Genomic DNA, 10,542 nt, shown 5'->3' on the forward strand with positions numbered 1-10,542 from the left:
ATAGTTCCCTGCTGTATACTTCAGATTCTTTCTGCATGGAGGGGGGAACTCCCTTGACTTGGTAGTGACTACGGCACTCATGCAGCTCACCCTGTAGATGATGGTCATTGTCAATCTCAGATAGGAGGTCTGCAGGGCTCCGGAATTGGGGTGTCTCTATCATGCATGAGGCTCTTTGCGAACATGGGAGTAGGTGAGCGGGAAGTAGATAAGACGGTGTCGTCACGATGTGTCCTAGTCTGCGAGTAACATAGCCGAATTGTACTGCAGATGACAGAGTTTGAAAGAAGTCCCTACATAGCCATGCAAGGTGTCCCTTTTTCACGGGAGAGAGGCAGATAGAGTCACACGGCTTCGTATACGACATGCAAGGTGTTTTTCCTCGGAAAGAAATTGAAATAATTTCCAAATATAATCACCAGATGTTGTTCGTTCGGTTCATTTGGCGTGATCATGCCTTTTGAGTGGGACGGTTCCCACTGAGAGCTATCAATCATGATAGAATGTGATACTCAAGGACATCGACTGCAGCATCATTCAGGTGGGTGCAGTATGCTTGCGCAAATCAATACCAAATTTGGAAGCAGAATGGTGAAGATAGTGATATACACCATACAGGTTATGAGGCTGATGTTGGGTCATATGCACAGATGCACATAGGGGAGTCGGAGGTAGACGAGATGCCGCCATGACCTGTCGACGTGCCCTAGCCCTTTTTGAACAGCAGAAGAGTAACACTGCAGAATTGCAACGCAACCTAAAGACTCTGTAGGAGGTCTATACAACATAGATTGGGGGGATTGGCATTATCTGTGCAACGTATCTATGCGTTGACATTCGACACGTTCTTTTCGTGAAGTCATGCTCTTTTACATTGCCTGGAGCCCTTGACCTCGTCGCCGACTACATGTACACCGTACTTGTTGATCCTTGGACAATGAGTCTTTGAACAGATTGCATTCTCGTGGGGATTTGCTTGAGTAGTCAATGGGTTATAAATACCGACTGCCCATCTCACCGTATTGATCCATATCTACTACAGCTCCATCTTCTATAGCCAGAAACCCCTTATACAATCGCCCAGCAGAAATGGCCAATGTCCAGCTACCTCTTGAGTCAGAAAGCACCTCACCTTACCTGGACCAAGCATGGAGCTCATGGGCCAAGGTTCGAGAACTCCAAAATGGAAAGATAGTTCATTTGGATGGCGAGAACCTGGATATCCCGAGCGTTGTTGCTGTTGCTCGGTATATATTGACCAACTTCCTCCAAGTGGTAGTAAGCTGATAATCCTCTTTCAGATTCCATGGCCGTGCCGCCGTCAATCCTGATATTGATATTGCTGGGCGTGTGAACTCGGGAGTCAGATGGCTTCGGGAGTATCTTCAGAAGGGATACCAGGTTTATGGTCTGTGTTCTCTATGAGAGGTAAATACCGGAAGTGTAGCTGACATACAATGTTAAATAGGCGTAACCACCGGCTTTGGCGGAAGTGCTGATGCACGCACTCTGGACTTCCACAGCCTTCAAGCTGCGCTGTTGCAACTTACCCAAACGGGCGTCCTGGCAGAGTCGGATCTCTCGCCTGAGAAGGGCAGCTATGACATTGGATTTCATAGCATGCCCGTCACATGGGTACGCGCCACGATTCTCATTCGTTGCAATCATCTGATGCGGGGGCATTCTGGCGTTCGCTATGAGATTATCGACAACCTGCTCAAGTTGCTCAGTCTTGGGTTGACTCCAATTGTTCCACTGCGAGGCTCGATCTCAGCCTCCGGGGACCTTATGCCCTTGGCGTACATTGCTGGAATTCTGGAAGGCAATCCCGATATCAAAGTGCATTGGGATAAGGACAATAACGGCTCTCCAATTGTCATTTCTGTTCCGGAGGCATTGCACATCGCAGGCCTCGAACCGATTATGTTGGGTCCCAAGGAAGGGCTAGGCTTGCTCAACGGGGCTGCAGCGTCTGCAGCGGTGGCAAGTCTGGCTGTGCATGAGACCCACCAGCTGGCTATTCTGACGCAGGCACTTGTTGGGATGTCTTGTGAGGCTATATTGGGCAATGCCGAAAATTATCATCATTTTGTTGCCTCCATCCGGCCTCACAGAGGCCAGATAGAGGTTGCTCGAAATATACGAAACTTTGTGCGTGGGACATCTCTTCTAGAGACGTCCGAGACAAAGGATCGCACGCGCCCAGGCTTATTCCAAGATCGGTATGCGCTACGTGGTGCGTCGCAGTGGCTAGGTCCTGGTCTTGAAGATCTTCTTCTCAGTATCAAACAGCTGAGTACGGAGTTAAACTCCACACAAGATAACCCTGTGATCGATACAGTGTCAGGAGAAGTGTATTCGGGATGCAATTTCCAGGCGGCATCAGTTACAACGGCAACCGAGAAGACACGTCTGGCTTTGCAAATGATGGGCAAAATGCTGTTTAGTGTCTCTAGTGAACTGATCAACCCCGATCTCAACAACGGGCTACCTCCCAGTCTCGCGGCTGATGATCCGAGTCTGTCATTTACGATGAAGGGAGTCGACATCAACATGGCCGCGTATATGTCGGAGCTTGCCTACTTGGCAAATCCAGTGTCGTCGCATGTCCAATCTGCAGAAATGAACAATCAGCCGATCAATTCACTCGCCTTAATATCCTCGAGATACACCATGCAAGCAGTCGAAGTTTTGTCTCTCATGTGCGCCGCCCATCTCTACGTCGTCTGCCAGGCCCTCGATCTCCGAATCTTGAACATCCGGTTCCTAGATGCTCTTGACGAGACCATCGGCAAAGTTGTGCGCGAAATCTGGGACAGACTTGCAGAAGAGCAAGTCAATCCATTGCTAGAGAACTTATCGAAAGTCGCTCGTGGTTCCTGGAAACACTCTGCGCGAGAAAACATTCAGGTCCGCGCAAACCTGCTTGCAAAGGATGTCACACACTCCTTGGTCGATGCTGCCGAGCAGTATGGTGTGAGGTCTTCTCATCTCCAGGATGGCATTGCGACTATATCGGAGATCAAGACTCGCATCGCTTCCGAGTGCGAGCATCTATTCCAGAAGATGCGAACTGCAGCCTTCGCAGAGCCACAAACCGGCGCATATCTGGGCAGAGGGACGAAACTGCTCTATCAATTTGTTCGACACGAGCTCAGGATTCCCTTTCATACGGGACTGGCTGAGCACCCGACTGTGAAGGAGGAGTTTGGACTCAATCGTGAGCGCAAGACGATTGGGTCTTCCATTTCCACTATTTATGACGCGATTCGCGGGGGCCAAATCACTACTCCGTTGGTGGGACTGGCGAGTTGTTTTGACTAGAAACGAGGCAGAGAAGGAATCATCCCGACTCTGGGACAATCTCACAACTGAATGAGCATTTGGGGGAATATTCGCGCATAGAATAGAACCTTGGACGGCCATGTTTGAATCTAGCTTACTCTAGAATCTTCGAGTGTGGGGAACATTGCGTTCTGTTAGATTGAATCGGATTTATTAATGTGAAACCTAGCTTATATGAGGGGATTCCCCATTGTCCGGGATTTTATATGAAGTAGCAAGAGGTCGTGTGCATCATAGTTTGTCGCCTAGTTTCTCTCGGAGCCCCGAGGTATATAAGCGGAGGTCATAGCCCTGGGGGTACGGCGGTTCCGGTTTAATGGAGCGCATGGAGCGCACCTGGGCAGTTAGACAAGCTGAGAGATCTGCTATCACAAATCAGCGTCAAAGAAGAAGTAAGGAGAGGGGCGACGGGGCGACGGGGCGCGAATACAAGGATTCTCAGCGACCCCCCAGCGGGGCATTGGACAGATATCCAGGCTGACCAGGCAGACAGCTCGTCGCACTCGAAATCTGATTGAAAGTACGGAGTACCAGGAGAATCTTGCTGGGATAGTGTGCTAAGCTCAGAGATTAATGCGCGTAAATTGCTTGCCAGTGAGAGGTGGAAGTATAAAGCCGTGGGCTGACTGGCTGCCCCTGGCGCCTCCAACTTTTTGGTTTAGAATTTCCCCTCATTTGACATTCAACGTTTCTCCTCTTTCTTTTTGCCTTGTTTACTTTGGGCTCTTCATTTTCCATCGCGAATGTGAGGTCGCCTGTCCCCGCCAAATCTGAACGTGCGATCAGCCTCGAGGGCAGATAAGCTCCGCATTCTCATCTCCGCAATTGGCTTCACCCCTTCAACGCTGCATGTATGGCACGCAAACTGAGCCACCAGAGGGTTACTTATGGTAAGTCGCATCAGGCGACACCGGTCTACTCAGAATACTGACAGGATCCCTTCTTTCTGCTAGTCCTCCCGCTGCCTGATGCCCCAGGCGGGCACCGGCTGGGGATCAACGGCCTGACTGTCGACCGTCAAAACTCGATCCTGTAAGTATACTCCCCTCACTGTGCTGGGATCCAGGATCGCGCTTCAAGCGGCTACCATGTTTGCGACCGCGATCTTCCGCGAAAGCCAGGCTTCCCCTACATGTGGGCTGCACGGAGACTAATGTGCCGCGCCCTCTCCTAGATACTCCGCGGGTCGCGACGGCGTCATATGTTCGTGGGATCTCGGCTTTCCTCTTTCCTCCGCGGTCGCATCAAAGGACACATCAGAATCGGGTCAGAATTCTAGTCCAACCGGTTTCAAAACCCAAGTTCAAGCCCACAGCCACTGGATCAACGACATAGTCTTGGCACAGGACAACTCCGCGCTCGTCTCCGCTTCATCCGACACAACCGTGCGGCTTTGGCGACCGCATTCCGAGTCGACCGAAGTGCCAGAGCGCATCGGAAAGCACACCGATTATGTGAAGGCTCTGGCAAGTCCCGGCAGCCATGCGACTTGGGTCGCATCGGGCGGTCTCGATCAAAAGGTCTACCTCTGGGATCTAGATGGTGGTGGAGAGATATTGAGCATCAATGCGGGTGGAGAAGATTCCACAGATAAAGGATCTGTGTACGCGCTGGGTGCTGTCTCGTCAGTGCTCGCTAGTGGGGGCCCAGAAAATGTCGTGCGAGTATGGGATCCCAGGTCTGGAAAGCTGGTCACCAAATTCGTGGGCCATACGGATAACATCCGTGATATCTTGATCAACCAGAATGGTGATAAAATCATGACGGGCTCGTCTGACCAAACGATCAAGATCTGGTCCCTCACCGCGGGTCGATGCATGAATACCCTGACCATGCACAATGACAGTGTGTGGTCGCTTTACTCGGACCACCCTGATCTCTCTGTCTTCTATTCAAGTGACCGATCTGGATTAGTGGCAAAGACTGATATGAGAGGGTCGCCAGATCCCGAGCAGGGCATCTGTGTCGCTGCATTGCAAGAGCACGAGGGAGTTATTAAAGTTGTGGCGGCGGGAGACTACATTTGGACTGCGACTCCAAAATCGAGCGTCAACCGCTGGCGAGATGCCGATACCACAGCTGGGATTGAGCCGCCGCCCGACCCTGGCCGTACTATAGACTCTGCTGCGCCGCCCAGTGCTGCAGACAAGGGACCCAAAAAGCTTCCGTTTCACGCTGTTCTACAAGTATCGGCGACATCGGTCCTGGGTGCCCCTGCCTCTAAAATCAGTGCGCCGGAGCCAGTTCCGGGCGCAATCGGGCTCACGATCCCTGTTCATTCACTACCCGAGGAAACTATTGAAGGCCAACATGGGTTGATCAAGTGCTTGATGCTGAATGATCGGATGCGTGCACTTACTCAGGATTCGGCTGGAGAAGTTGTGCTGTGGGATCTGCTGAAGGTACGTGGATTACATTACGCCCTACTTAAAGAGATCGGCTGACATGAGCCTAGTGCATACCCATCAAAACATTCGGCAAACGTCACATGGATGATGTTGAGTCGGAGGTCAACACCACTGATAGTATCGCACACTGGTGTGCTATTGATGTGCGTACTGGTAGGCTATCGGTCATTCTCGAGCCCAACCGCTGTTTCGACGCAGAAGTTTATGCCGATGAGACCGACCTGCCACCATCTCATGTGCTGCAACACAGAGATGATCAAAGAAGTGAGTGTCCTTATTCTAATGCTGTTGATTTGCAGTGCTTCCATTCTTCAGGACCGTTCTTTGGCTTACTAACGATATGCAGTCAATCTCGGTAAATGGATCTTGCGTTGGCTGTTCGCTCCGGTAGTGGACGATGAGATTCGGCAGGATAACGAATACCGCCAAGCTGCCGTCGCGAGAGCAGAGGAACATGCTCGACTGAATCCGATTAGTACATCGGTGCTCCCCGATGATATCCCTCGCAGCGTCGGTATTCCTATCTCAAATCCTCGCTCAAGGTCGACTTTGCGTCCTAGCTCAGAATTCCCTGGTAGCCCGAGCATCGGGTTTGGAATCAACGTTGGCACGCCATCATCAAATTACCTGAGCACTTCTATGCAGAGCAACTCTCCATTCCCCATGTTTGAGCCGGAGACGCCTGACCCCTCCGGGCCAACACATTCTCATCTCGATGGTGGCCAATCCTCCTTCTCAGATCGGTCAACCGATTACTTCTCAAACAGACCTCCAGCGGTCCCACAACTGGACACCGACAAGGGTCTTCTGTCTCCGTCAGATGCAGCCTCAAATTCAGGGCTTCCTCTGTCTCCTGCAGAGCCCGATAAAGAAGAACGCAAGAAATCATCACTATTTGGGAAGAAGTTCCAAATGAATTTCCCCAAGAAACTAGGTCGGAACTCCACAGAAACGAAGCCTCAAATCGTGGAAGAGAAGGCCGAAGAGTCGGAGATATCCTCTATCAAAGAAGAGAAAGTTTATGATCCTAACCTTTGTGGCGTGATTGAGCGCATACGCAATGACTATGAAGAATTCCTGGCTACAAATCCAGACCAGGATTTGGAGACTGCTCTTTTGCCTAGTACTGAAGATGAAACCCCACGGCTGGAGATTCCGCCTCGAACCTCAGTCTTCATCCAGGAGGAAACAATTGATACTGCTGTTGCCTCGGATCTCTACAGAGGCAACGTGGAGCGCATTGGCGAGGACATCGAGATGCTCAAGAAGTCGATTCCTCACTGGCTTGGCGAATTTCTTCTGAAGGTAATTCTACTGTTCGATTCCGGTTTGCTTTTCGTCTTACTGATGGTTGTTTATAGAATCAAATCCCCTTCAAGGAGCAAGTCAAGATCGCCTTTATCTTGAAGCCCTTCGATGATACCTTGCCACCACTGGTCAAGCCCGAGCCGTATGGGTTTTATCCCCTTCCACTTGAAATGCACGTTGGTTATGATACTAATCTCAATTTTTTGTCTAGTCCGATTCCTAATGGCGCACCACCGGGTGCCCTGAACCCCAACAGCAACAACAATAACAACAACGGCTCTCGTCTCAATGCCAACCGCATGTTGCGAGCGAAGAAAATTATCGCTTACGTCGCAGAGCGCATCGATCCTACGAATCCCGATGAGCCTGCTGAATCCGCTATGCAGCCAGAAGAGTACCTCGACCTCTACTGCCATAATATTGTGGGCTTTTCTCCCCTTTTGAATACAAAATCAATCGTACTGATCATTCTGCACTAGATCTGTCCCCCGAATATGACCCTAGCAACGATTCGCACGCATCTTTGGCGCACCTCAGGAGACATGGTTCTTTACTACAAGACAAACGGCAAGAAAGAGATCCACCCTCCTCGATCTTTGTTTGGAATTGATGAGAATCATCTCCTTGTGGGAGATCCCCATGGTTCGAACGGGGATAGCAATGGACATGCACCCCCTGGGAGTATCCATTCTATGACTAACTCGGGCTCTGTCGCAGGCTCCGTCATCACCTAGTGAGAAACGCCAGCCTCCAGAGCCTTTGAGTCTTCTTTTTCTTTTATTCTCTCCTGAACGGTACATTTGCTATCGGCCTACGTCAACGAGCGATGGATCTCTAGTACATATGGGCGAGATCCTTGATTTGGTTTTGATTTTGCCTTCTAGATGTTTGTTACATCTCCCCTTTTTATTTCTCTTCTTCTCATTCCGAGCGCGTTTGGCTTGTTGGCTGTTGCCACGAGCTTTGCTCTTGCTTCGCTTTACAGCTTGCAGTCCATGTAATATCCATTGATTTTTGACGGACGCCCTGGTGAAGAATCGAATACCCGGATCTTTCGAGACGACTATTGGTCCCGCTGAGGTCGAACCACACATTATGAGATTGCACCGTCCAATCGACGTTCACATTAGTTCCAAAAGAATGCCGACAATAAAGAGCAGATGGGGCTGAACTGCTCTGTAATTGGCCTTTGCTTGCGGTCTCACTAACTACTTGTAGCTGCCCTGCCTGGTTTGAGTGTACATTTAGGCCCCGCATAACGTATCGATTATGAGGAATCCTCGGCAATTCGCAGGCTGACGAGGAGATGAATCGGATGAGTGGCTTAAAAGACTCGTGAGCTACTAACCAGAGTTCCATTGTTCTTGTAGTTGCAAGTGATTCCAATACTACTCAAGTGTTCAATGTGTTTGAATGATGCATTTCTCTCGCATATAAGCATTCTGGGAATTCCTAGCAAAGCGTAATTTCATTCCATATGACGGCTGTAGGGAATATCTACAACTATGCATAGATCATCCGGAGGTCATGACCGCAAGCATGGAGTAAGGAACATCGCCCTTTGCTTTATACACGCACCCTCTCTCTTCTGACCTTCAAAACGAAACCAAAGCTAACCAACCAGTTAGTCTCAACGCCATCTCCCTCCCTGCAGACTCCGACTACCCCGTCCAGACCAATGCACCTGGGCATCTAAGTACATCCAGAAGCCCGATTGCCAAAACAAACATCACCACCCTGGTCACCACTCCCATACCCCTCACAAGAAGCCTTCTTCTTCCCCTTAACCTTAACCTCCTCATTAAAAGCCGTCCAAGTAGTCGAAAATAGCCCATCACACACAGTATAAGTCGACTAACTAATACAGCAATTCGACCCCCCGTACTCCTCACAATGACCCCAAGGCGCCTCCCCGATCTGCTGATCAAACTGACAAGTCGTGCCAGATATAAAAGAGAAAAAAGACGCACACACACCCCACACCACAGCATGCGCCGTGCTAGTCGAGAAATTGGACCTCTGCGACAGGGCCTTGGTCGTGCGGTTACCGTCAACGCGCATAAGCAGTAGCGCCACATCACCCGCCATGCAGGCGTCGTTCTCGTCGTATTCAGGCGGCTTCCGTCAGCATGCGCGCTTTTTCTTCGTCGCTGCTCCCAGTGTGTGGGTTGAGTCCTGTGAGCCAGGATTCTTTGATGACTGAGTAGCCTACATAGCGGACGTCGACGTCGAAGGTGCTGAGGTCGCCCTTTGGTGGGGGAATTAGTCTGAGGCTATGTGGCTGATGATGAAGTTGGTTGATGGTGTCGCGGACTTGGGGAGGACAGCGCCGGCTGTTATCTGGGAAAGGCACAGGATGAGACTGGTGAAGAGGGTGGACAAGAACTTGGAGATGAAGTGCTTGGTTTGGTATGCGATGATATTGGATTGAGTTGGTCTCTGTTTTGTCTGAATGTTCCTTTTTCTCGCGTTCCTTCTTGGGGTCTTTATAGCCCGAGTCTTCGTTCGTGGTCCTTGCGCAGGTGCTCGAGCGATGTGAAAGTGAGGTGGTGGGCTAGGCTGAAGAAGCAGTTCCCATGCGGATGATGCCTCTTGGGCAGCCTTCATGCGCCAAATTGGGTCCGCATAGGGTTCTATCTATGCGGGTGCGAAGTGAATGACCTCCTTAGTGCTGAGTATTCTCGTATCCCCCGATCAGGGAGGCATCTATCCTTGTTGCATTAGACTCTTTGGCCAGCATTAGGCAAATAACATCAGTGGGAGTGTCCAATTTTGTGATGGCGCTGGGGTGAGGCATTCAGATGCAGTACTAGGCGGAAAATGGCTTGCAGGCTAGATGTACGTACGGCTCGAGGGTATACAGATACTAGCTGAAGGGACAATGGGAGTCAAGTAATGAAGCGAAATTTGTTGATTCGTTAGAGCAGGACACGCTGTCCTGAATTTCCCTATTCCCATTCTCCATTTCAGTGTGTACCTATTAGGATTATGCCTCAAGACAGTCAAAGCAAGAAGTAGAAGTATGAACCATCCAGCAGCGAGAGACGCCGATCCTCCGCACATCAGTTCCCTTTTCCGTCACGCCAACCATGCTTAAATGAGCTTAGCCTGCGTGAACACGAAAAACAAGCCCAACTAGAACAACGCATTAGCCAATAAGATCTCCTATTCACCGGTAACGCTTGCCTAGGGCTGACAGAAAATCAATTATCAACGAACTCCCGTTCCTCCTATCTCAGTCGCTGGAGACCGGCCGGTGCTAGTCCCATGAGGCGTGAGGCGTCTGAATTACTTTATCTCGGAGCCCGAGTCGGAACTACCACAGCGCTGGAGGTCCTGCCGACATTGAGGCTGCGGCATGCGCCGCATCGAAACAGTAGAACGGTGGATTCATGGCGGAACAAGGGTGTGCGATAGAGCACCCAGTATGTGAATATCGGAGTCCAGGCCAAATATAGAAAAAGAAACATGGAAGTGCTGT

The 10,542-nt window shown here is 50.5% G+C and overlaps 2 protein-coding genes across 2 annotated transcripts; both read left to right on the plus strand.

Moving 5' to 3' along the window:
* Positions 1-1,089: 1,089 nt before the first annotated feature.
* N7457_004753 (uncharacterized protein) lies at positions 1,090-3,324 on the plus strand (the record flags this gene model as incomplete). The annotated part of the gene is made up of 3 exons (XM_057175798.1): positions 1,090-1,247; positions 1,302-1,408; positions 1,469-3,324. The coding sequence occupies 3 exons, from the start codon at positions 1,090-1,092 to the stop codon at positions 3,322-3,324; spliced, it is 2,121 nt and encodes a 706-aa protein (XP_057032845.1).
* An 874-nt stretch (positions 3,325-4,198) lies between these two features.
* On the plus strand, positions 4,199-7,795 carry N7457_004754 (WD repeat protein; the record flags this gene model as incomplete). The annotated part of the gene is made up of 8 exons (XM_057175799.1): positions 4,199-4,235; positions 4,299-4,377; positions 4,520-5,747; positions 5,801-6,017; positions 6,100-7,058; positions 7,115-7,203; positions 7,273-7,483; positions 7,541-7,795. 8 exons carry the CDS (start codon positions 4,199-4,201, stop codon positions 7,793-7,795), a joined length of 3,075 nt encoding a protein of 1,024 aa, XP_057032846.1.
* Between the last annotated feature and the right edge of the window lie 2,747 nt (positions 7,796-10,542).

This window comes from Penicillium paradoxum (assembly GCF_028828445.1).
Source record: "Penicillium paradoxum strain IBT 22861 chromosome Unknown utg000004l_segment0_segment0, whole genome shotgun sequence".
Taxonomy (NCBI): Eukaryota; Fungi; Ascomycota; class Eurotiomycetes; order Eurotiales; family Aspergillaceae; genus Penicillium; species Penicillium paradoxum.